The sequence below is a fragment of the Dasypus novemcinctus genome, chromosome 22 (assembly GCF_030445035.2).
Source record: "Dasypus novemcinctus isolate mDasNov1 chromosome 22, mDasNov1.1.hap2, whole genome shotgun sequence".
Taxonomy (NCBI): domain Eukaryota; kingdom Metazoa; phylum Chordata; class Mammalia; order Cingulata; family Dasypodidae; genus Dasypus; species Dasypus novemcinctus.
In genome coordinates this window covers 56,774,955-56,802,679 of record NC_080694.1, presented here as the reverse complement: position 1 = coordinate 56,802,679, position 27,725 = coordinate 56,774,955, and the positions used below count along the sequence as shown (strand labels likewise).

The 27,725-nt window shown below is 38.8% G+C and overlaps 1 protein-coding gene across 2 annotated transcripts in view; it reads right to left on the bottom strand.

Moving 5' to 3' along the window:
- Positions 1-27,385, bottom strand: part of MRS2 (magnesium transporter MRS2) — a 33,892-nt gene extending 6,507 nt beyond the window's left edge. The window contains exons 1-10 of one of the 2 annotated variants that reach the window (XM_071210996.1): positions 27,152-27,364; positions 25,378-25,451; positions 21,610-21,646; positions 20,212-20,324; positions 13,239-13,412; positions 10,909-11,039; positions 9,103-9,219; positions 6,368-6,520; positions 6,005-6,122; positions 5,592-5,768 (exon numbers count right to left, since the gene is read on the bottom strand). In XM_071210996.1, the coding sequence (XP_071067097.1) occupies positions 5,730-5,768; positions 6,005-6,122; positions 6,368-6,520; positions 9,103-9,219; positions 10,909-11,039; positions 13,239-13,412; positions 20,212-20,324; positions 21,610-21,646; positions 25,378-25,451; positions 27,152-27,314 (1,119 nt within the window). In that variant the 5' untranslated portion in view covers positions 27,315-27,364 and the 3' untranslated portion in view covers positions 5,592-5,729. Of the gene's footprint in view, positions 1-5,591; positions 5,769-6,004; positions 6,123-6,367; positions 6,521-9,102; positions 9,220-10,908; positions 11,040-13,238; positions 13,413-20,211; positions 20,325-21,609; positions 21,647-25,377; positions 25,452-27,151 lie in introns of those variants that run through there. The other variant, XM_004462068.5, reaches the window with a different exon arrangement.
- Between the last annotated feature and the right edge of the window lie 340 nt (positions 27,386-27,725).

Genomic DNA, 27,725 nt, shown 5'->3' with positions numbered 1-27,725 from the left:
AAAAACCAAAAAACGAAACTTATCACCTCAATCTATGCATCCCCTGTGGTATACAGCTGCTATTCTTTTTCCTTCTCTCTAGTATATTTGTATTTATATTTTGTAAAAAATTTTATATATGCAATATCACCCATATTCCTGTTTTACATGAGGTTTTACTGTTACATACAGTTAGCAAAGCTTTCTTTCTAGTAATATACATGACCCTGGACTTTCCCTTTCAAAATAGCTAGTTAAAAACACCATGATATGCTTTCCCCATTTCTATTAATTTCCAAAGATTTACAAACAACTTTTTTACCAATTCTGCACAGATTAAACCTTAGCTTCCCATTCTCTAACCTTATTCTATTTTCTGGTGACCTATATTCTAGTTATTAACTCCATGAGTTTACACAATATCTTTAGTTCACAATAATGTGCAATCATATAGTATTTGTCCTTTTGTGTCTGACTTGCTTCACTCAGCATAATGTCCTCCAGGTTCATCCATGTTGTCATGTGCTTCACGACTTCATTTCTTCTTACCACTGCATAATATTCCATTGTGTGTACACACCACAATTTATCCATTCATCAGGTGATGGACACCTGGGTTGTTTCCAACTTTTGGCAATCATGAATAATGCTGCTATGAACATCTGATGTCTGTTCACGTCTCTGCTGTCAGTTCTTCTGGGTATAATACCTAGTAACGGCATTGCTGGGTCACATGCCAAGTCTACATTCAACTTTCTTAGGAACTGCCAAACAGTCCTCCACAGTGAATAAGTGTTCCTATCTCTTCACATCCTCTCAATATTTACGGTTTTCCGACTTTTTAATAGTGGTCAGTCTAATAGGTGTGAAATGATACTGCACTGTTGTTTTGATTTGCATTTTCCTAATTGCTAATGATGTTGAACATTTTTTCATGTGTTTCTTTGCCATTTGTATTTCTTCTTTTGCCAACTGTCTTTTCAGATCTTTTGCCCATTTTTAAATCTGATCATGTGTCTTTTCATTGTTGAGTTGTATGATCTCTTTGTGTATCATGGATATTAAACCCTTATTAGATATACGAGCACCAAAAATTTTTCCCATTGAGTTGGCTGCCATTTCACCCTTTTGACAAAGTCCTTGGAGGTGCAAAAGCATGGAATTCTGAGGAGGTCCCATTTATTTATTTTTTCTTTTGTTGCTCATGCTCTGGGTGTAAGGTTAAAACTACTACCTACTACAAGGTCTTGACAGTGTTTTCCTACAATTCCTTCCAGTTTTATGGTTGTTGCTTTTATATTTGGGTCCTTGATCATTTTGAGTTAATTTTTGCATATGGTGTGAGATAGGGGTCTGCTTTCTTTTTTGGATATGGATATCCACTTCTCCCAGCACCATTTGTTAAATAGACTGTTCTGGCCCAGCTGGGAGGGCTTGACTACCTTGTCAAAAATCACTTGACTGTAGATGTGAGGGTCTATTTCTGAGTTCTTAATTTGGTTCCACTGGTCAGTGTGTCTGTCTTTATGCCAGTACTATGCTGTTTTTACCACTAAAGCTAGTAATATGCTTTAATGTCTAGAAGTGAGTTTGTTCTTTTTTTTTTTTTTTAAGTTTGTTCTTTTGTTTTTTTAAGATTTTTTTGGCTATATGGGGCCCCTTACTCTTCCAAATAAATTTGATAACTGGTTTTTCCACTTCTGCAAAAAAGGCTGCTGATATTTTTATTGGGATTGCATTGAATCTGTACATCAGTCTGGGTAGAACTGACATCTTAACGATATTTAGTCTTCCAATCTATGAATGCAGAATGTCCTTTCATTTATTTACATTTTCTCTGGTTTCTTTTAGCAATGTTTTCAAGTTTTCTGAATATAGGTCCTTTATGTCCTTGGTTAAGTTTATTCCTAAATATTCCAGTGCTTTAGTCTTGAGTATAAATTTTTTTTTTCTGATTTCCTCCTCAGATTGCACATCAGAAGTGCATAGAAAGGCTATTGATTTTTGCATATTAATCTTGTATCCCACCACTTTGCTCAACTTGTCTATTAATTCTAGTAGCTTTCTTGTGGATTTTTCAAGATTTTCTAGATATAGGAATCATGTCATCAGCAAATAGTGAAAGTTTTATTTCTTCCTTTCCTATTTGTGTGCTTGTTATTTCTTTATCTAGCCTAATTGCTCTAGCTAGAATGTCTAGTACAATATTGAATAACAGTGTGACAGTGGGCATCCTTGTCTTGTTCCTGATCTCAGTGGGAAAGCTTTCAGTCAGACAGGAATTTCTAAAAATCTTATTAAAAAAAACAAAGACATTAAGTGAGAGAAAAATATGAGACTAAGTATAAAAGTGGATACAGCCTGTTGTATGAGCACATGAATATAAACATGTTTCCTAACAAAAATGATTTGAGAAAGACAGGAGGAATCTGTACAAAAAGTTTGGTAATCATAAACTAGGAAATTGAAAGGTCTGTGGCTGTATCTTCTGAGGATGTCAGGGATCTGTTTATGTTGCCTGAGATGTTCTGGTTACTACTGAACTTTCTGCTACTATAAATTTGGACTCAAAGACCTCCTATAGTTTCCTATCCCACTTAAAATAAACCCAGATCCTTTACTAGGCTCTATATCTGCAGCCTATCTACCTCACTTTCTACCACTCTCCAGTAACGTCCTCTAGGCCCTCTGGCCTTTGGGCTGCTCCCTGCACATGCCCACTCATCGTGCCACACAGGCTTGGCATTTGTGGTCCCCTCTGCTCAGAGGCACTCCCAGATTTTCCCACGTGCCCCTCCCCTCCAGATCGCCGCTCAAATGTCACCTCCTCAGGGAAAGCTTCCTTGACTACCCTCTCTCTAAAATGCCATTCATTCCACCACCTACTAACATTCTCTATGCCCTTACCTTTGGGGCACTTATCACCCAACACACTAAATGTGTTTATCATTTCTCTCCTCCACTACAATGTAACCTCCACCAGGCAGGGACTCAGGGTATATCTCCAGGGCCGAGAACAATGCTTAGTATACAGCAGGCACTAAATCATTTGTGAGATGAAATGAACAAATATATTGCAGTTATTTTCCCTTTACATTTTACCATAAGGAGCCTTAAAAATGAGTAATATTGACCCTTGCCCCAGGAGCTTATGATCATTTTAGACTTTGAACAAAGTAATTAGACATTTGAAGAATGTGGGATTATTTGGGCATGTATAGCCAAGGGAATAATTTGTCTTGGCTAAGCTGAGGGTATACATCAATGAAGACTTTCCTTTGAAGTGACACAAACTGAAACCTGAGGGTTAAGTAGGAGGAGTAAGCTAGGCAAAAAAAAAAAAAAAAAGGCAGGGGCTGCGGGGAGAGGTTAGAGGCAACACGAGTGAGAAGGAAACGATGGTGACGGTGAGGGAAGAGTGGCTGGAGACAAGATGCAGGTGTAGGCAGCACCAGAGCACACAATGACCTACTGCCAAAAAGTCTCATTTCTATCTTAGGGTGACTGAAAACTACTTCCTAGTTTCATGCAGAAGAGTGACAATCAGATTTGCAATTTTTAAAAGACCACTCTTTATAAGTGTATATAATTGGAACAAAGGGAGAAGATACATCTTTGTGCAGACTCCATAAAGACTGTGAAGAAATGTATACGGTCAAAGGCAAGCAGTTCCATTTACAGCATTGTGTGTGTGTATGTGTGGGATTACAACATGATGGGGTGATTGTAGGTTTTTAAATTATGAAATCCCTGAGAGGTTGTATCTTCTACTTGAAATAAAGTATTCACATATAAAAATAATAATAAATGTTTGGCTACTAAAAAAAAGAAAAAGTGTATAGTGGAGCTGACAAAAGACAATGTGAGTTGGACTAGGGTGTCAGCCAGAGACAGAGAATAGACCTGTAAGGTTAATTAGGGCATGGGATCCGATTCTACTCATGAACTATTGTGGTTAGTAATCCAAGAAAATGTGGCATTGGTGTGGAGAAAGTGGCCATGGTAGCTGCTGGGGGTGGGGAGTGGGAGGAAGAGATGTGATGTGGGGGCATTTTCAGGACTTGGAGTTGTCCTGGGTGGTGTTGCAGGGACAGTTACAGGACATTGTATGTCCTCCCATGGCCCACTGGGTGGACTGTGGGAGAGTGTGGGCTATGATGTGGACCACTGACCATGAAGTGCAGCGGTGCTCAGAGATGTATTCACCAAGTGCAACAAATGTCTCATGATGATGGAGGAGGCTGTTGTTGTGGGGGAAGGAGTGGGGTGAGTGGGGTGGGGGGTATTTGGGGACCTCATGTTTTTTTAATGTAACATTGAAAAAATAAAGACAAAATGAAAAAACAAAAACCAAACCTATATTCACAGATTTCTAGAAATCTTAAAACAAAAACTCAAGATTACTATGATATGAACACTCTGGGAGTTTAGTGTTATATTAATATGGAAAGAGAAAACCAAAATGGAAACTACAAGTCTCTGGGTTCAAATCCTAGCTATTATTTTCTAGCTATATACCTGTGGCAGTTTGATATTATTTATTAATTTTTCCCCCTCCAAAAAAGATTATATTTGAAAGCTGGCCTGTTCCCCTGTGGGTGTGATACCCTTTGAGTGCATTAAATTAAAAGGTTTTACGTTTACTTGAGTAAACCAATTTAGGGCTTTGGATTCAACTGTGTCAGTGGGGTGTGACTCAAGGTTGAGTCCCCTCCTTGGTGGGCTATATAATAACGGACACTTGCTCAAAAAGACGCACAGGAAGAGAGAGTGCTCCACAGACATGGAAGAGGAGAGGGCTTTTGTCACTTCTGATCCTAAAGCTCTGGGGAGAGATGGACCATTTGCCTGATAGCTTACAGCTGACCTTGGAATGAGAGCCTAGACTGATACCGGAAGCCCTGAGAGACAAGCCCAGAGGGGGGGGGCCTGAACCCTTGAAGAGATCAGTGACCGTCTGGCTTTAAGGCATGGCAACGACTGGTGAGAAACCAACCTTGAGCTAGACTCTTTAGGTCCTTTTAACTGTAAGCTTTTACCCCAAATAAAGACCCTTTATAAAAGCCAACAGATTTCTGCTACTTTGCATCAGCACCCTTTTTGGCTAATAAAATACCCTTCAGCAAGTTACTTAAAATTTTCTGAGCCTCAATTTCCTCATCTATAAAGCAAGACCACCATATATTTTTAGAGTTGTGATGACTGATGGATCCATATGAATGACCTGATACAGTGCTTGACGCACAGAATTAGGAAATAAAAGTCCTTCATTAACATTGTTTCACAGAAGAAAACTATTATATCAAATCCTTCTTACATGTAGTTATGTTTTAGGAAACAAAATAACCTAGACTATATTTATAACTAGGCTGTAACAGGGTACAACCATTGTATTAGCCAAAGGGATGCGATGCAAAATACCAGAAATTGTTTGGGTTTTATAAAGGGTATTTATTTGGTGTAGGCGCTTACAGATACCAGGCCATAAGTATAAGTTACTTCCTTCACCAAAGTCTATTTTCACATGTTGGAGCAAGATGGCTGCTGACATCTGCAAGGGTTCAGGCCTCCTGGGTTCCTCTCTTCCAGAGTCTTGCTTCTCTCTGGGTTCACGGTTCAGGGTTCCTCTCTTCCCAGGGCTTGCTTCTTCCTGGGCTCAGGGTTCCTCTCTTCCTGGAGCTTGCTTCTCTTTCCTCTGTGAGCTTACTTCCTGGGGCTCCAGCTTCAGGCTTCAGCATCAAACTCCAACATCAAAAACCCTCAACTCTGTCCTTTGCCATGCCTTTTATCTGTGAGGACTCAAAACCTTAATCATAATTTAACCATGCCCAGGTAGACCAGATTACAAACATAATCTAATTATCTATTTTTGGAACTCCTAACCATATCAAACTGCTACAACCATAATGCCTGAATTTCAAGTGAGTTTAATTTTAAGTGATATGTATTTTATTTTACTAGGGAATTCGATTTTCAGAACAAAAAAAACCCACCAAAACCTAACTACTTACTAATACAGTCTTACCTCTTCAAGAGAAGATTCCAAATTCATTCCAAAAGCAACTCCCATTAATCCAAAGAGTGACACCGAGAAGGTCCCCATGGTCAACTGTAGGTTCAACCTCATCATCACATTACGGTGGCTGGAGAGGAGAACACCTGCTCAGATCGCAAGGCCATGACCATGAATAGCACATTGACTAAAGAGCCTCCTAAGACCACGTGGGTGAAATCCACACCATTAAAAAAAAGGTATTTCCATGTAGTCATTGGTTACAGATGATAATATCATCCCTACCAAAATGAGTTCCTTTAAGGCTTTATTACTTTATAACAATTATTTTATAAAGAAAATACCTCCTGATTGTTTCATAAAATGCTTTCTTACCTGTCCAGATTGATGAAAATAATACTTTGTGAATCATCAATCAGTACTCTGAGTTCTCGAGCTGCATTGGAAAGATCTTCAGCTAAACGGTAATAGTTTTCCAAAAGCAACTCCATCTCTTCTGCATGGTCAATTCCAGTACTGCTCTTCTCACTTCAGTTGAAAGAGTTACCATAATTAACATGTCTCCAACATGTGCGTCATATATTTAGTACCAAAAGACTTCCTGAATTAGTACAGAATATTCAGCCACCAGTGAAAAAAGTAGTTTTCATCTTTTTACTTGTTGCAACTGAGGCCAATCTATGAGTGGCCAAGTCAACTGATCCTGCCAGATAAACTGAGGGCACAGGTTCCAAACTATATAGACTAGTTAGCTTCACTATTCAATGGCCCCAATCCAAGAGTTTCATGCAAGTACATGACACCAGTTTCAGGAAAATCCAGATGCATGAACGCCAATGAATAAAGGCAAATCCAAAACCACTCTAGGGGGAAGCAGATGTGGCTCAAGCAGTTGGGTACCCACCTACCACAAGGGAGGTCCCAGGTTTGGTTCCTAAAAAGACGAAGGGCAGAATGAGAGAGCAAAGGACAGACAGACACAGAAGGCAGACAGCACAAACAATGGGGAATACATGTTGGGTAGGGGGAGAATAAAATAAATCTTAAAAAAACACTAGGAAAAACAAAAGCAAAAGCTAAAAATGTGCATAAACATGGGAAGATGATGTGGCTCAAGCAGTTGGGCTCCCATCTACCATACAGGACGACCAGGGTTCGATGCCTGGTGAAGGCAAGCTGGCCCACGCAGAGTGCTGACCTGCAGAGTGCTGCTCGGCACAGGAGTGCTGGCCCACATGGAGAGCTGGCACAGCAAAATGATGCAACAAAAGGAGACACAGAGGACAGACAATAAGAGACACAGCAGATCAGGGAGCTGAGGTGGTGCAAGAAAATGATCACCTCGCTCCCACTACGGAAGGTCCCAGGATTGGTTCTCAGTGCCACCTAATGAATACAAGCAGACACAGAAGAACACACAGCTAATGGACATAGAAAGCAGACAACAGGGGGGGAGGGAGGAGTAAATCTTTAACCCACCCACCAAGTTGAGGAGAAATGAAGTACTTTGTAAAAGATAGTTTTATCACAACACCTTTTTAAAAAAATATATTTTATTTATTTATTCCCCCCTCCCTTGTTTGTACTCACCGTCTGCTTTCTGTATCTGTTACTTGTGTGTTCTGAGCCTGCTTGTCTTTTTTTTTTTTTAAAAGATTTCTTTTATTTATTTCTCTCTGCCCCCCCCCACCCCGGTTGTCTGTACTCTGTGTCTATTTGCTACGTGTTCTTTGTCCGCTTCTGTTGTTGTCAGAGGCATGGGACTCTGTGTTTCTTTTAGCTGCGTCATCTTGTGTCAGCTCTCCATGTGGGCGGCGCCATTCCTGGGCAGGCTGCACTTTCTTTCACGTTGGGCGGCTCTCCTTACGGGGCACACTCCTTGCGCATGGGGCTCCCCTACATGGGGGACACCCCTGTGTGGCACAGCACTCCTTGCGCATGGGGCTCCCCTACATGGGGGACACCCCTGTGTGGCACAGCACTCCTTGCACACATCAGCACTGTATGTGGGCCAGCTCCACACGGGTCAAGGAGGCCCGGGGTTTGAACCGTGGACCTCCCATGTGGTAGACGGACACCCTAACCACTGGGCCAAGTCTGCTTCCCTTGTCTTCGTTTTCAGGAGGCACCAGAATGGAACCTAGGACCTCCCATGTGGGAGGAAGGCACCCACTCACTTGAGCCACTTCTGCTCCCTGCTTGTTGTGTCTCTCATTGGGTTTTCTAGCTGTGTCTCTTCGTTGCATCATCTTGTTTCATCAGCTTGCTGTTTTACTCATCTTCTTTAGGAGGCACCAGGAAATGAACCCAGGACCTCCCATGTGGTAGGCAGGTGCCCAGCTGCTTGAGCCACATCCCCTTCCCACAATGTTTATTTAAGAGACAGACGGTCTTAAGCAAAATAATCCAAAGTTACAGTATGTTCATGTTTCTGCTACTACATCTATCTGCTATACTGTCAAAAGTCATATAGCCCTTTTCATAGTAATGTGTCCTCATTAGAACACAGACAACTTCAAAACATGCTTTTAAAAAACTGTACTATAGAACCTATACATATTAAAAAAATATTGGATTTCTAATACTGACGTACAAAGAGCATTTGAGTATGCACAATTAATAAGAGTGAATGATTTCTTAATTCGTTAAGAGATAAAAGGTTTATAAGAAGATATTTTTATATTAGACCAAACTTAAAGAATTTATGTTGATGTCCTCCTCTTCTCCCTCTCTTGCTCCCCAACCCCTCCTCCCCACCCTTCTCCTTCCTTCATGTGAACTGCTCTTCTTCTGTTCTCCCTAAGGAAGTTATTTGGGTAGATGTATGCATCAGTTTAGTGGTCAACCCCTTGAAGATAAAAATAACCGTCCCTTGAAGATAAAAGTAACCGTGTCTAGTATTACATTCACCACAGCCCAGGAGAGTGCTATGTATATGATAAATACTCCATATAGCCTCATTAAATTGATTCAGGAAAAAACTGAACTGGAGTTGAAAAGTGCCTGTATTCTGTTCCAGAAAAATGTTATGCTCTCTTTGGAAAATCGTCCCTGAGAGAGAGAAGATTAACCCTAAGAAAATCATTAATAAAGAATGGTTATTTACTTACAAGACTTCTGGGTCACTCCATTTTGTCAGACAGAGCTCTTCTAGCAACTCTTCTTCATCCAAGATCTCCAAAATTGACTCTTTGAAAGTTTTAATATCTGTTTCTAACTCTGATAGACTATAAGAGTAATAGTACAGAAATGACCAATGGCATAAACTTATGAAAAACATTTCAATATAAGAATAGTGCCTCTTTAGAGTATCTTACTTTCAAATAGACCATTTATGTATTCACAGTAAAAACTGACTGTTAGAAAATATTTTTTTATTTACCATGCTAAGAAATTCCCAAACCAAAATTAAATTAAGCAGTAAAGTTCATTAGTGATATAAATATAAATTTCAGCATATACTATTTATCTCAGAAACAAAATCACTGTGGATCTAAGATTTAGTTTGAGAACCTATTACTATTCTTAATGAATATGTCATTGATAATGTAAGGACAGAGTATGTACTCTTAACTGAGAGAAGACCCCGATATTTTTTGGACATGGTCCTACTGATTCAAGAATTTTAACTGTTAACCCTTGAAGGGATTTTAGGGAGTACAAATACTAGGAGCATGTTTATTTGATTTATCATAAAAAATTAAAATATTGCTTTTAAGTTCTGGAATGAATTTTGATTAAAGATATCACATGTGCAAAAGAGCTGCTTAATAAAGATTAGTGTACATGTCCTTTGAGGTCAAGTTTCCTCCTTGGTTACTGTTAAGGACTGAATCCCCCATAAAGACATGTTCAAGTTCCAACCCCTGGTCCTGTGGCTAGGCACCCATTTGTACAGAGGGTCTCTGAAGATGCCATCAGTCAAAATGAGGCCAATGAATCAGGGTGGTCCTTAATCCAACATGAGTAAAGCCCTTATAAGCAGAGGAAATTTGGACAGTTAAGCAGAGAAAGACAGAATGAGAGATGGCCATGGACAGACAGACTGAGTTATGGATTGCTGGCAAGCCATCACCAGGCCACCACAGACTTCAGAGAAAGAATAGCTCTGCCAACTCCTAGAGTTTGGACTTCCAGCCTTCCACACCAAGACAATAAACTTCTGTCACCAGTCTGTGGTATTTGTTACAGCTGTCCTGGCCAATTAAGAGAGCTACTTTCCTCCCTGGGGGGATGAGGAGTGGGGAGTGGGGGTATATGGGATCCTCTTATTATTTTTTAACGTAATATTTCGTATGATCTACGTATCTTAAAAAATTTTTTTTAATCTATAAAAAAATAAAATATATAGGAGATTCTACCAGCCCCCCCCCAAAAAAGCTATGAAACCCAACATGGTTGAAGATATGATGAGGGACATAAGCCAGACACCAAAGGACAAATATAGTGTGATCTCACTGATATGAACTAATTAGAATAAGCAAACTCATAATAGCATCAGAACCTGGAAATTTAGGTTACCAGGAGACAGGGTGAGGATAGGGAACAGGGACTTAAGGCTTAAACAGTACAGAGTTCCCATCCGGAACAATGAATGTGTTCTGGTAATTGATGGTGATGTATCTATGGTACTAGAATAATTTTTTTAAAAAATCCATGGAACTGTACAACACAGTGAATCCCAAGTTAAACTATGGACAATGGTTAATAGAATTATAAAAATGAAGTCACTGAGAGTAAATCATAAAGTAAAAAAATGTCATTAACATTAGCAGATTAGTTGGTATTTTTTGAAGCAATAACCATCACTCACTTTTTATCTAAATTTATGCTAAAAATTTCACTTCTTAGAACTACTGAGAAGTCCTTTAAAGATATGTTTTTAACTCCCAACATGATAAATCGCCCATATTTACCTTTTGCCATTCTGTAATAAGATGTGCAGTTTGCTTCTGTCTACAGAAGAATGTGTGGGATCCACTAAAGCTTGCAATGTCTCAAGGATCAGTGGCTGCAAAATGCTAAGTTTCCCCTGAAGGGTGTTGATCTAGATAACAACATGACCTTTGATAAGAATTAAAACAATCCTTTTAGAATACTCAGGGTCAGTGAATCCTCTGATTAAATACAGAAATCTGATATTACAGAATCTGTAATAGCTTGAAATGTTGTTAACATTTCAGAACATGGCTATTACTGGAATAATGCCTAGACTAGACTATTCCTAAACTAGATCTGCTGGCTTAAAAGATAACCATGCATTATGTCACGTAGGCTCAGATTTCGTTCATAGGGAATTAGCTCTCACATGAACCATCCCCTAGACATTTATTATGAAAGGAATGGGGACTGATTAAAACAAAATCTGTCATTCCATAGTTAAAACACAAACTTTACATGAAGTAAAGCAATACTTATGTTCTTTGTAAACAGAATACAGTTCAAAATTCTATGGACAAAGTTCTTTAGAAAACCAAAATAAAACTTGAACTTCAAGAAATAAATCAGTATAAAGTGAAAAAAAATACACTTCTTATTCAAGTTAATACAGGCAAGGTTGATCTTGCTATTGAGCAGTCATGTGCTGGTATGACTATGCTGCCACAGTTGTTAAAATACTGAAATACTTCCATACCTGTTGGCAAACAGTATAAGAGTAAATGAATTAAGTAGTCAAATTAAATTATGATATAAATCCCAGCATATTATGTTTATCTCAGAAACACAAATTACTGTAAATGTAAGATTTTTGGTTAGAAAATTGAAGCAGAGTCAGGGTATCTGTAGCAGATATCCTATTGTTTATTTCAGGTACTGAGGAGTTGCTTCCAGGTTCAAGAAGCACTGGGTGGGAAGGAGGACTAGAAGGCAACCTCACACAGATCTAATTTTTAAGTATCCAAAAGAAATACCAAACCCCCTGCACAGCAAGGTGTGGACTCAGGTAGCACCGGGGAAGGCTGCAGAGGGTTGTGGACATATCTGCTCATGGCCTATAATGGCCCCTCAGGTGGGTTTGGGAAGATCTCCCTAATTTGAAAGTTCATCCCTGCTGGGAGTAGCAGCCCTTGTGTATCATATAGTGGCCTTGCAGAAGGCAATCTTCTCAGGACTCCATTTAAAGACAAGAAGATCATGTGCCCCAGCAGACAGCCAGGGCTCCCCCTCGAGTCCAAGGTCAATCTCTAGGCAGAGGAGAACCACAGGAGCTCAGCCCCTCTCCCTGCCCACACTCACCTGTTCCCATTTGAGAGCCATGCCTTTGTCCTAACAGCATGAGCAACTGGGAGCATCCCCAGCCTGTTCAGCCTGTGGTTAACCACTGCTAATAACCACTGCTAACCTTTTTTCCCTTACCTGGTTTTTCCCTGCTTAGTGACTAGACTTCAACGATCCACCACCTCTTTGACTAGTACTACCTACTGCTACTGCCTCACTAATCCAAGCAGGGAATGTAGCCATCTCCTGTTCTCTCTAAGCAAGGCAGACAAAAGAGAAGGGGACCAGGTTCACCCAATCTATACCCACTGCATGCTTCTTGAACCCTCCTTTCCTTCTCCCCCTTTGGCGAATACACTCCTCTAGCAACCAACTCTTGCATGCAGCAAACTCCTGAACAACCTATCCCAACTAGTGAGGGGAGAAAAGATAACGGCCAGAAAAGGGCCTGACAGGATCCCCAGGCACTCAATTACTGTCAATTTAATGGGGAAATCTACAGAGGAATTGTATATAGTTCCCCATGCCCAACCATATCCCAGAGAGAGGCATCATTTAGCCTCATACAAACAAGTCAAACAATTCTGAAGTATGAGAATGATTTGATGATCTGTGCTGTAATATTTATGATATGTTAGCAGCTTTGTAAGATAGTTTAGTCACGAATAAAAATAGAATGCATTTAAATATTTTTTGATTTATATATTAATTTTTATCATATTAAGTTTTTTTCTCTATCACCCCTTAATCCAGCTATTAAAATGATACAGAAATGCAGCCAATTTGAAATGTGCTTCATTGATTGTCATAACAACTCTTAAAAACACTCTAGAGTCCTTAGTTCTATTTGACTTGGTTGTAAAGTTTAAAAATTAAGTACCTCCTCCACATAAGAATCTTAAGAGATGCTTTTGTTTGGGGGTAGTGTGGCCAGGGAAAGAACTAACGTAACGTAACAACTTCTCTTCTTACTCAATAGCATCTTAAAACAAGAACAAACTCAATAAGCTAATTAAAAGAGGCTCACCCAATATTGCAGGAGTGCTTCTATAGCTCTAAACTCAAAAGGTAAAGGGTATGTGACAAGTTGACCCTCTCCAGCCAACTGTGAAGGGAGTTCCCGGAACAGCCATTGCTCTAAATTTAAATTACGATAATCTAATATCAGAAGATAATCTGGAGTTATCACAGCTTTCAAGTACTGTAAAAGACAAAAAAAAAAAAGTATGTTTACACACACATATATTTATATAGAAGTTTTGGAACTTTAGGGAAAATAATATTCATAAGATAAAGTTATTTAATACTCACCTAATTTTGAATTAAGTATAACTAAATTATAATAGAATTCATTGTTTATTTGGTTTTCTAAAAAAAAAAAGGAGGCTTTTTAAAGAAAGGAAACCTAAAATATACATAACTCATGATGTCATGATACCTCTAACTCACTCTCAATAGAATAGGACTTAAACAAATTATATATTTATTAATATTTCCAAGGTAATCCATCATGAGAACAGGAGGGAAGAAAATTATTATTATTTTTTTGAGATATTAGGGCCAGGGATTGAACCCGAGACCTTGTATGTGGGAAGCCAGCACTCAGCCACTGAGCCACACTGGCTCCTGAGCTGGCCTTTCCATTCATTTGCTTGTTGTTTGCTTTTTCTTGGTTTGTTTTTAGGAGGCACTGGGGATGAAGCCCAGGACCTCACAAGGGGAAGGAGGTGCTAAACCACTCGAGCCACATCTGCTCCCCATCATAAATTCTTAAACATCAGGTATTGGAGGCTTCCACCCAACCAAGATGGAGGATAAGATGCTCCAAGCTGCCATTCCCCGACGGACTCTTCGAACAACTAGCAAAAAATTGGCAGAGTCATCTTCTTATAAAGTCCAACAAACAGTTAAAGGGGTGCAGTAACTGGGCAAGTGCCAAATCCAGAAAACAGCTTCAAAATCCACAGAAGAAACACATGGAGCACTTGCTGGCATTTCCCCACCCTCTCCCTGGCATGGTATGGAGTCAGCATTCCCACTGTGGGCCCCAGACCCTGTTCCTGCAAGGGCAGGGTAACCCCTATGCGCACACTGGGGTGCCTGTAGGTCAGCGCCATGCAATCAGGTAGCAGCTTGAGAGACTGCACTAGGAGAGTCGCCTGGGCCCACCCTCCCAGAACTTGCCCTGCAAACAGAAGCAGCTTAGAGGTAGCTAAGGCAGTGTAAGAAGAGACAAGTCAAACCTGCATTAAGTCATATAATGGGGGTGGGGTGGGGCCCTCTATACTACAGGAAATAGAGGGGGCCTTTTCCTGTAAATGGGGCAATTCCTAAGACCACGAGCAAGTACAAGCCCAGGATAAGATCCAGGTTTGGAAAAGAAAGCGAGGACCCTCACTTCACATGCACCTCTGGCTTATTTTCTTGATAAGAGGGCTAAATTCTGAAGGAGAGCAACTGCCAAAACAGAGCCAATGCACAAACTCATGAAAGGTACTTTTTGCATCTGTTTGTCTTTGTTAGCCCCTGGCACTCAAGGAAATCTCTGTCATATCACTAACTGGACACAAACGTAAAGGACAGTTAGCTCAGGGACTAAATCTGAGAGTTAACACTTTAACTTTTTTGGTACAGTGTACAACAAAGAATTCAAGACAAACCAATAAATATGAAATGACCTGCCACCCAAAGGACCAGTATAAAAATGCACATACTATTAAAAAAAAAAGGCCAAACTCTGGACATATTGGTCAAAGACTTTAAAAAATGATAATCAGTATGCTCAAGAAAATAAAGGAAAACACAGAGGAAGAATTAAAGGATATCAAGAAAACAATGAACAATATGAGAACCTCAAGAAACAGGAGAAATTTTAAAAAGGAACCAACAGAAATACTAGCACTGAAGACCACAATAACGGAAATGAAAAATTCCCTAGAGGGTTTCAAAAGCAGACTGGAGCTGTCAGAAGAAAGAATCAGTGAACTTGAAGCCAAGACAACTGAAAGGATTCTGGCTGAGGAGCAAAAAGAAAAAGAATTAAGGGACAGAAGAAATATTCAGAGAAATAAGGCAGAAAACTTCTCAAATTTAGTGAAAGCCATGAATATGCAAATTCAATAAGTCCAATAAACCCCAAAAAGGATAAACTTGAAGAGAACCACACATAGATACAAAGAAGTCAAACTGCTGAACATAAAGGACAAAGACAGAGTTCTGAGTGCTGCAAGAGAAAAGTAATGTGTTATGTACAAAGGCGTCCCAAATAGACTAAATGCTGATTTGTCACTGAATTCAAGGCGAGTCTCACATAAGGAAACAATGAGTGGGATGACATTTTTAAAGTGCTGAAGGAAAAAATTGCCAACTAAGAATTTTATATCTGGAGAGACTGTCTTTCAGAAATGAAGGCAAGAATAAGACATTCCCAGATAAACAGAATTGGAGAGAGTTCATCACCACCAGATCTGCCCTATAAGCAACGGTCATGGGAATTCTTCAGATGGAAAGAAATGGACACCAAAAGCAAATTAAAAGAATTATATTCCATGATCAAGTGGAATTTATTCCAGATATGCAAGGGTGGTTCAACATAAGAAAATCAATTAATATAATACACCACATTAATAGAACAAAGGGGAAAAATCCACATGATACTCAAAACTGTTGCAAAAAAGGCATCTGACAAAATCTGTAGCCCTTCTTGATAAAAATATGTAGAAAACTAGGACTAGAAGGAAATTTCATCAACATGATACAGGGCATATAGGATATCACTAATATCATGCTCAATTCTGAAAGATTGAAAGGTTTACCTTCAAGATCAGGAACATGACAAGGATGCCCACTGTTACCACTATTATTCAACACTGTACTTGAAATTCTAGACAGAACAGGTAGGCAAGAACAAGTAGTAATAGGTAACTAAATTGGAAAGAAGTGAAACTTTCCCTATCAGCAGATTATTTGATCTTATATATATAAAAAATCCTTAAAAATTCACAGCAAAACTACTAGAGCTAATAAATTCAGCAAGTGGTAAGGTACAAGATCAACACAAAAATCAGTAATACTGGGAAGCGGACTTGACCCAGTGGTTAGGGCATCCCTCTACCACATGGGAGGTCTGTGGTTCAAACCCCGGGCCTCCTTGACCTGAGTGCAGCTGGCCCATGTGCAGTGCTGATGTGTGCAAGGAGTGCTGTGCCACGCAGGGGTGTCCCCTGCGTAGGGGAGCCCCACGCGCAAGGAGTGTGCCCCGTAAGAAGAGCCGCCCAGTGCGAAAGAAAGTGCAGCCTGACCAAGAATGGTGCCGCACACATGGAGAGCTGACACAACAAGATGACGCAACAAAAAGAAACATAGATTCCCGTGCCACTGACAACAACAGAAGTGGACAAAGAAGAAGATGCAGCAAATAGACACAGAGAACAGACAACTGGGATGGGGGGAAGGGGAGAGAAGTAAATAAATAAATTGATTAAAAAAAAATCAGTAATATTTTTATACACTAGTAATGAATAATCTAAAGAGGAAATTAAGAAAAAAATCCATTTATACAATAGCATCTAAAAGAATCAATTTATCTAGAAAAAAATCTAACCAAGGATGTCAAGAACTTGTACATGGAAAACTTCAAATCATTGCTAAAAGAAATTTTAAAAGATCTACATAAATGCAGACACCCCATGCTCATGGATTGGAAGACTACATATTATTAAGAAGTTAATTCTACCCAAGGCAATTTATAGACTGAACACAATTACAACCAAAATTCCAACAGCTTTCTTAGGAGAAATGGAAAAGCCAATCATCAAATTTATATGGAAGGGTAAGGGGCCTCAAGTAGCCAAAACATCTTGAAAAAGAAGAATGAAGTTGGAGGACTCACACTTCCTGACTTTAAAACTTATTTCAAAGCTCTAGTAGTCAAAACAGCATGGTACCAGTAGAAGGACAGACATACAGACCAACAGAATCAAACTGACAGTTCAGAAATAAACCCTCACATCTACAGCCAACTGATTTTTGACAAGGGTGACAAGTCTACTCCATTGGAAAGAAAGTCTCTTCAACAACTGGTGCTGGGAAAATGGAATATCCATGTGCAAAAGAATGAAAGTGGGCCCTTACCTCACACCATATATAAAAATCAACTCAAAAGGAAAAAAAAAAGGAAAAAAAAAAGATAACATATCAACTCAAAATGAATGAAAGACTTAATAAAAGAACAAGGACTATAAATTACAAGAAAAAAACAAAGGGAAGCATTTCAGGACCTTGTGTTATACAATGTTTCTTAGACTTTATACTAAAAGCATGAGCCATAAAAGAAAAGATAGATAAATGGAATTTCATCAAAATGAAAAGCTTTTGTGCATCAAAGGACTTCATCATGAAAGCAAAAAGATAACTTTGAGAATGGGCGAATATATTTGAAAGCCACATATCTGATAAGGTTTTAGAATTCATATTGTATAAAGAAATTCTACAACTGAACAACAAAAAAATAAACCATCCAATTAAAAAAAGGGCAAAAAACCTAAATAAACATTTCTCCAAAGAACGTATACAACATGACTAAAAAGCATAAGAAAAGATACTCAATATCATTAGCCATTAGGGAAATGCAAATCAAAACCACAATGAGATACCATTTCACACCTGCTAAAATGGCTACTATTAAAAAAATGGAAAAATAAGCGTTGGAGAGGATTTTCAGAAATAGGCATAGTCATTCATTGTTGGTGGGTGTGTAAAATGGTACATCCACTGTGGAAATCAGTTTGGCAATTCCTTAGAAAGTAAAGCAAATTACCACATGACCTGGCAATTGCACTTCTAGGTACATAACCAAAAACAGGGACTTGAACAGGTATTTATAGACTGATGTTCATAGTGGCATTATTCACAATTGCCAAAAGATGGAAGCAACCCAACTGTCCATCAGCAGACAAATGGATTAACAAAATGTGGCATATACATACAATGGAATATTATTCAGCAGTGGAAAGGAATGAAGTTCTAATACATGCGACAGCATGGATAAACCATGAAGACATGTTGAGTGAAATAAGCTGGGCACAAAAGGACAAATATCGTACCATTTCATTATATGAAATAATTAGACTAAGCAAACTCAGAGTCAGAGTATAGAATATATAGGCTAATTGAGGGGTAGAGAATGTGATGGAGAAGTTTTGGTAATTGATAGTAGCACAATATGATGAATGTAATTAATACTACTGAATCATACATATGAATATGGTTAAAAGGAAAAAAATTTTGGTTTTATATATTACTAGAATAAAATAAAATAAATAAAAATACCACTATTGTATACAAATAGGGAATCCTAATTAAACTATGGACCATAGCTTAGAGTACAATTATAATAATACCTTTTCATCAACTGTAACAAAGACCACAGTAATGCAAAGTGTTCATAATTGGGGGTGGGGGGAGATATGGGATCCTGGGGGTGGGAGGAGATATGGGAACTTTCTATTTTCTGCATAATGTTCCTGTAAACCTACAACTTCTCTAATAAAAAAAATCTTTTAAAAAAAGTCAGGAATTGGGTAGTCTTTTAGAAAGATTCAGTTTAATAATAATTACTGTGGTCACAATGGGAAAATATCACTAAAACATACTAAGGTAATTTAAAATTTTAAAGATAAATCATAGCCATACTGGTCTAATTTAGAAAATTATAAAATTAGAAATTATTCAAAAGAGAAAGACTGGATCTTTTATGTTGTAAGAGTAAAAGAGTAGCTTATGGCTACTGTGCTAGTGATAGAAAAATTGGAGATTATGTTTTCACATTTTCCTAATATTTTATTATCAAAATTTTTATACAGAAAAGTTGAAAGATTATACAGTGAACACCTCTATATCCAACACTCAGTTTCTACCATTAACAGTTTGCCATACTTGATTTACCATGTAGTTCACTCTCCACCTATCTATTCATCAGAGATACTGTTTTGAAGGATGTTAGCTTCTGGTAGTAAGAATGAAGAGAAAATCATTTGGGCAAACACTGCTTCTATTTTTTACTTTTTATTAATTCTAGATAAATGGATAAAAATCTGCCATTTAAGACTTTTTGAAGAAAGCAAGTCTCATGCCCACTGCAGGGCCAGTACCACAAAGGCCCATGTCTCCTCATTTACTTCTAAACCTTAAACTTCAAGGTTTGTGATAACTCTGAACCAAGGAAACTGAAATTATATTTGTGTGTTCTGAGTAGGACAGGGAAGATACAGTACATTTTAGAAGATTTTCATAAAAATAAAAATTTTAAGTACAGTTATAAAATTTAAAGGATATTCCAAATTAAAGGATATTCCAAAATGTAAAGGATTTCCAAATATTGAAAACCTTATGCTCTTGATAGCCAAGGTTATACTATAATTACACATTAACTGTATACAATTGAAAATATTATATTTATTATAAATCAAGATCCTTTCTCTTTTCATTTCAGAACCTAGAGACAAAGGTGAATATTATTTACATCGTGAGATGGAGACCAGAGCCAGAACTTTCCCAACATATAGGAGAGCAGTATTCTATGCCTGCTGACTTCTGGCAAGAGCCTATGTATATAACCCCTGCAAAATGAGTTCTACTCTTAGTAACATGTTATATTATAGAAAGTCCTATGTTTCACATAGGCTTTTTTAAAAAGAAGGTACCAGGGATTGAACTCAGGACCTTGTACATGGGAAGCAGGCACTCAACCACTGAGCTACATTCACTCCCCAGTGAGAGTTGGTGCTTTTCTTTGTGTGTTTTCTTTGTTTTTAGAGGGTACCAGAGATCAAACCTGCAACCTTGTATGTAGGAAGCAGGTGCTTACCCTCTTGAGCTACATCCACATCCCATGACACAGGTGTTTAAAATTAAAAAATTACTTTTAACACAGATATTGATCAGTACAGGAAGTAACTTTCCTAAGAATAAAGGGGAGAAATGATGAAAAATCTCCTTACTTCCATTCTCATGATAATCCTATTGTTTCTGGTTGTGATGCTCATTAAATGCTGAAACCGCAAATCTCTGGCTTGAAGATTTAACTCTTGATACAATTCAGTTTTCTTCCTTTCTATAAAAGAAACATTTTCATTAAAAGGTGTGAACTAAACTAATATGAGTTTAGATTTTTATGTCAGAGTATTTCTCCCACCACCACCAAGATAACTGATTATCTATTACCAACACAATCAAAAGTTAAAATAAGTCTTTCTATGTACAAAGTACTCATTTTCACCTCAATAACATACTCAAACTAAATATGGTTCAAACTGTTTTCTTCTCTTCTCACATAAGACTTTATAATATTTCTCTGTACTTAGAAGCCCCTTAGGACCAATATAAAGCCACAGCTATAAATCATTAGAACTCAGAGCACCAATCCCTGGCTATAGAGACTGATCATCTCTCTTGAATATAAACCTTACACATCTATATTTTCTGGTTTTTCCTCACTACAGCATCATCTTTAGTATGGTAAGTCTATGATCAGTTAAGTTCAATTTTCTTTTCTCTTGGACTAATACAAAATAAAATAAATTCAGTACTCACACTAGATTCGTCCACCTGAAAAATAAATTACCTGAAAGAATTCATAACAATGGAGGAAACTTAAATTATAATCATACAGTAGTATTTGTACTTGTTGCGTCAAACCATGCCAACGACAGAGCTGTAACTAGAACAATCTTTTGAAGGCTATATGAGCAAAAAGCACTTCAAATAGGAGCTCAGCAGTAGCAGAAATGGGATCAAGAGTAGAAGGGAAGGGAGATCTGAACCTGCTTCTAAAGTCGGACAGCAAAATCACCACTAGTTCCACTCTAAAAAGTTACTGTCCTTAGTGGCAGAGTTCCATTCACATGCCATCCAATGCCCTTAAAGACTTTTCCAAGAAAACAAAGTCCCTATCCTCCCCTCTTCCCTTGCTCACTGCTACTGCAAAATACCAGTGACTCCACCGGAGGAGAATGAGTATGAGTAGACAATGAGTATGAGTAGAGTAGTGAAAGGTAGACTATCAGAAGAGAAACAAACGTGAAGAGTCTGTCTTTGTGCTCCAGCTCCACATTAGCCACTGCTATCCAAAGTATCCCTTTAATGCCCTCTTAGAGCAAAAGTGGCTCCTGACAGAAAAAACAATTTGGGGGAATATTCACTGTCAGGTGTGGCCAGATCCAATTAGGATTGACGGGCAAGTGCTGAAGAAAGATCTTCAGTACACCCATATACAAAAATACTCTATTCACTACAATTTCTTTTTCTTTTTTTAACACTATGATTTGACTCCAATCAGATTCACTTATTCACTGATGTTAAAAAAAAAAGTGATTCAGGAGAAAATTAAAGCTACTCACCAAAAGAAGTAACATTTCCCACTTTGTCGAATTTTGTCTGAAGAGATAAAAAAAATATTAATTTCCTTCAAATTAATATACTATTTAGAGTAACATCAACAAAATATTAAAAGGCAGATATAAGCCATAACTGCTCTTCTTTAGTTATCCAGTTATAATCAAGTGTTTAAAAAAGTAAAAAAGAAACGCTGTTTCTTTCGCTAAGGACAAATCTGATCTTGGATTAACTTCCTCAGTTCCCCTAGAAATGTGATAAAGGAGTATCAGTTGTATTATTATGTAACATTCCTTATGGGAAAAATGACCATTGACTGGTGGACTGCATGGGACTGGGAAGACTTTGAACAAATTACAGATACCTGATAGGAAGGCATTGCTCTGGCCTTCCCTGAGTGTGATGGCTCTTATAACTGGCATGTTCCTTGTGGGGCCACTGGCAGCTGTGCCTCTTAGATTGTTACAAGGGACGGCACTATGGGTATGGGGATTCTAAGGTGGCGCTCATACCCGCCTTTGAGTATCCTATTTCCTTGTACCTGAGCTGTCACGTGGGGAAGTCAGAGAAGTCCCTGGATTGCTGCAAGGGACTACTTTTGAAGAGGAAATACCGAGATTGTCCTGCTGGCATACTGTGGTTCCTGTCCCACGTGCTTCCAAGTAGACGTAGACCAAGTGTGGCCTGTCTTGTAAATCTAAATATCCAGTTGAGGTTAAGAAGTCTCCCTGGGAGGTGTTGCAGAATCAATAAAGATTTACAGAAAAGACCTCTTCTGTTAGCCTGAAGAGAGGACATGGTGCAGAAAATGCATCTATTTCCTCTAAAGTAGAGGAAACATATTTCTGAAATGCTTACCATAGTGAAGTTTGAAATTGCCAATAATATTACTGCATCACTGTGTGTTGGCCTGTACTAATTACTGTTAAAAACACATCTTCAGAAAGACATATTTTAAGATATAGTTGTAGGTACAATACAGGCCCTGGGTTATTACCATGGAAACATAAGCATCCAGTAAAAACCCTCAGAATATATTTTATCTTGCTTTTCATTAGTAAAGATCAGTATGTGTATGTAATGGGTACTATAAAACATCAGCACGAAGGGAAATTTACATAAAAGCTTTATATTTTGTGTAATAAAGGCCAACTTTTCTCCTTAAATTTATTTCACAAATACATATATCTGCTGTAGAAGATTAAGATACAAAAAATAAAACCATCTTAAGCCCCTGAAACGACAACTCTTACAAAAAACCATGCTCTCACTCACTGAATGTCTTTTCCTAACTTTTCCCTATATAACTTATATAATACAGTCTTCTCTCTGCAGTCTCTCTGCCACATCCAAATGAATAAAATACACTGAATATTTTTACATCTCAATATTCATCTGTACCATTTTTTTCTTTAATGGTATATTTTTAATGTATTTTTTTTTTTATTAGATAAGTTGTTGGTTTGCAGAAAATACAAAGTTCCCAAGTACCACCCTATTATTAACAACTTGCATTCGTGTGGTATTGTTACCAATCAGAGCTGTGTATCAAAGCAGGGTCTTCTCTGCTGGATGTGCTCAAATGGATAATTCCTGAGGGGTTTCAAAGGGAGAAAAAGTTCACTGCTAAGTACAAAGCAAGGAGGTCAGATGCCTAATGGCTTAAAATCTGTCTCCCAGAATCTAAGCAGTTTAGCGTTTTTATGGATTCAAAGAAGGGGAGATGGAGTTATTTTCATTACAATAAAAAAAGTATAAAAAACTACAATTTATATAATGTAAAGGAGTGGAGCTAAGCTAAAGTAACCATTACAATAACAAGTATAAATAACTATAGTACTATGTAAAGGGGTGAAACTAAGCTAGAACTAAGCTAAAATTCACGATATTAGCAAGTACAAACACTGTAGTCAGTGGTTACAGTACTTTGTTACAAATGATGGATTATTTTTATAATTATATTACTGATAGTCCACAGTTTATATTAGGGTTCACTGCTTGTGTTGTACAGTCCTGTTTAATTTTTATTCTAGTAACGTTTAACCTATAATTTTCCCTTTTAACCACATTCAAATATGTAATTCAGTGCTGTTATGTTTACAATGGTATGCGATCACCATCCATTACCAAAACTTTTCATCACCCAAACAGAAATTCTGTAATAATTAAGCCTTAACTGTTTTTTCCCTGTCCCTACCTGGACCCTGGTAGTGGGATTTTTTTTTTTTTCTGATTTAAAAAACATAAAATCAATGCTAGCTATAAAACAAAAAATTTATTTTATAAACCAGCTCACTTTCTAAACTCTTATTTCTAATACCACCAACTGATTTTCTTAAGTGATCTTGGTGGACAACCACTTTACCCAATGAACCTCCTTTTTCAAATTTAACATGTGATTTTATATTCTACTTTAATTAAACTGGCCAACTCTTCAACATTGACAGTGAAATTTTACACACAGTTTTGGGGGTGGTCTTGCTCTCTATAGTTTAGACAGAAAAATGTTACGTTAATATACCTCAATGATAATAATACTTATTATGTGCCTGGCACTATTCTAAGTTTTACATATATGAGCTGATTTAATCCTCACAACAATTTCATAAAGTTCTATTTTATAAATGAGAAAACTAAGACACAAAGACATTAACGTAACTTGTCCAAGTACACCCAATTTATGGTAAGGAGAAATAAGAAAATTTAGGAAATTTGGCCCAAAGCACTTGCACTTTTTAAAAATCAAACTTTTTTAAAAATTAAAAGCCTACCAAAACGTTTCAAGAACATTACAACTAACTCCTATATGTAAATTTCACCTAGAGTCACCCTATGTTAATGTTTTGCCCCACTGGCCTTATTTCTCTCTCAGTATGCAAATATATATGTGTGTGTGTGTCATTCATATTATTCTTATCAATTTATTTTTTGCAGAGCCATTTGAGATAAAAGTTGCAGAGATCATGACCCTTCAAAGCATGTTTGTTCGTTTGCTTTAAAGATATGTTTATTTTCCCCCTTTCCATCCTCCTGCCCTACTTTTTTTTGTTGTCTGTGCTGTCTTTTCTTCTCATTTTCTCTTCTTTAGGATTCACCGGGATTCGATCCTGGAGACCTCTGATGGGGAGAGGTTCCCTGTCAATTGCACCACCTCAGTTCCTGGTTTCTGCTGTGCTTCACCTTGACTCTCTCCTTGTCTCTCCTTTTGATGCATCATCGTCTTGCTACATGACTCACTTGCGCAGGCACTGGATCATCACTCAGGCACACTTTCTCTTCTTTTTCACCAGGAGGTCTCAGGGATCAAACCCAGGTCCTCCCATATGGTAGGCATAAGCTCTATCAATTGAGCCACATCTGCTTCCCAAACATGCACTCTTAAATAATACACTGTGCTGCCTCCAAGACACTCCTGCTTAGTGTCCTGTATAGCACAGGTTCAAGTATCTCTATGGCCTTCAAGGACTTTTAATTGGACTCACAGGGCAATCTTGAGTGCTCAACCAGGAAGTTCTAAACAGTGATTTTAATGATCTGTTCTAGTATTATGAGAAGAGATCCACAGTCAGCCAAGTTTCAAGAACTCTGTTAAACTTCTAACTGGTCCTCAGGTCACTGGCTACGCACCACACAAAGAAAACATGACTTTTAAGTATAATGATTTGTTAAAAAAAACCCAAAAATGAGTATTTTGGCCAACAGCCCAACCCAGTTAACTCGGTAAGCACAGGAAGTACACTCTCTACATTCTCACATGTACCTCACACACTCACCACAGTAAACACTGGGGCCACACTGGCTAAAGTGGCTTGAGAGGCATCAGACGTTCTAAACCGGAGCGTTTCACCTGAGGAATAAAAGAAAATTCCCTGTAGTCATACAATCAGTTTTTCATGTGTAGGTGAGATACAACTCTCATAGTATGTGGATACCTTCAGGCTATTTTATTGTTTCAATCATTTTTCTTTGGGAAAAAGATGAAACACTCCTCATTAGTAAATATTAATATACGTAGGTGATTTTGTTAGGTTTGAAGGGAAGTGATTTTTAAGTAATTAATGGCTTAGGTGAAAGAAAAATTTATTGAGTCTATCTTTTTCCTTTCTATTTATTATTGGTATCTCAGAATTGGACAAACAAATATACAACACAATCTTCTGAGCTTAAAGAAAATGTCTGGTCTTTTTTGCATAATTTAAGAAGGTTCATGCAAATTATATACTTTAGAAAATATTGCTTCCAATTACAACTGAGCTTTCAGCATTCTAATGATGTAGTTGACCTATCAATTATAAAACTGATAAACTTTACTTCTTTTCTATGTATGTCAAATACACTTTATAATGAATATATACATTTTTTTAAGGCGGTACCTGACATTGAACCCAGGACCACATACATTGAAGTAGGTGCTCAACCACTGAGTTCCACCCTCTCCACTATAAAGAATATTTTTATATACCCCATTCAACTGAAAGACAAATCTATATTTGTAAATAAGTCTATATAAAATGTTCGACAAGACTGAGTTGAAGTGAGCTGATGTAAAATCAAATAAATTTAATGACTGACAAAAGATTCTTTAAAATACTAAATACAAGAGGAATGCAGGTGTAAAAATATCCCCATTTTATGCTTCCAAAGCAATCATGCTGACTGCAGAGACTATGCATTCTTTTTCTCATTTCCATTATCCTTTCTCACTATATATGTATATATATTTAATGATTTATGTAATTTGTTAATATCTGAGGGTTGTTTCCCTTCTACAAAACACAAATTATAAGGGTCAGCTGAATAAAGGTAAAAGGCAGAGCTATAAATCGTCATTTGCTAACAAGTCACAAATCAGACGACTGAAATTCTGATTCTCAGTACTGGTCCTAGAGCGCTCCCAGTGGACAGGCAGAACCTGTGTTCCCGCGATTTGTCACAGTGGGAACATGGGATATAAACCAACTTGGAATGAATCCCGAATGACTGGAGTTAAGAGTGGGGAAAGAGGAGGTGGGGTGGTGAATTCTTGGGTAGCTTTTTAGAGTACAACTGAGAACATACATTTAAGGACTGCATTTTTTCCTGAAATATCTGAACATAAAGTCACATCTTTCTCAGGAGCAACTCTCACCAAGAAGTCTCGAAGTGCTTCGGCCTCACTTCTACCTACGTTCCCGTGCCTTCACCTGCCTAACGATGCTGCAAACACGTCCAGAAGCAAGTACAAGGGAGGGATAGAAACAACCTGGCCTCGGAACTATCCGGGCGAGTGCGGCTCACGCGAACCCTCGGGCCGGGTCCCGGGAGCGCGGTCCGCAAACCACAGAGCTGAACTGAGGATTCTCTACCGTTCCAACTACCGTCGCAAGGTTTGCGAAAAGGGGCGGTGGGCGGCCGGCGGGGCAGTCGCGGGAGCTGGAGGGGCGCGGCTCGCCCCGCGGACTGGCAGGAGGCCACCGGGCGCCCAGGCCAGGCCGGGCCGCGGCCCGGAGCAGCCAGGAGGGGCGTCGGCGCGGGGACCTACGGGCTGCGGGGTGGGCCGGGCGGTACCTGCCACGCCGAGCCCGCAGGTTCTGCACAGCCGCGGGGCCGCGCGGCCGCAGGCAGCCGGCCGAGCCCCGGGCGTCGGGTCCCAGGCCAGGGCACAGACGGCCCGCCGGGACGGTCGCACCGCGCGGGGGAACAGCCGCGCCAGGATCCACAGGGGTTCCATAGCGCCAGGACGACAATGTCGGCGCAGACACCAGCCGGCACGGCGCGCCGTACCGCGCATGCGCGGGAAGTGCCGCCGCGCGCGTCTCTTTCCACGCATGCTCGGAAGGTGCCGTTGGGGGCGCGCCGCGTTTGTAGCCAATAGGAGTTTGCGTCCCTGAAGAGTGGGGCGGGGCGGGCTCGCCTAGGGCATGGATAGGGCAGGCTGCGGAGTGTGGGCTAAACGTGGGAGAGTACTGCACGTTGGTAAAGCTTTGCGTTTTCATTTAAGTTTGGAAGTGAGGAAGTTAGGATTCTTCCCAACTCATTTGTTTTATATTTAAGTTTCATGTAGCAAAAATAATTGTCATTTGGAACTGTCGTGTTGCAAATTCTTGATAACGAAGAATTTGGAACGTGCACAGTTGCATAT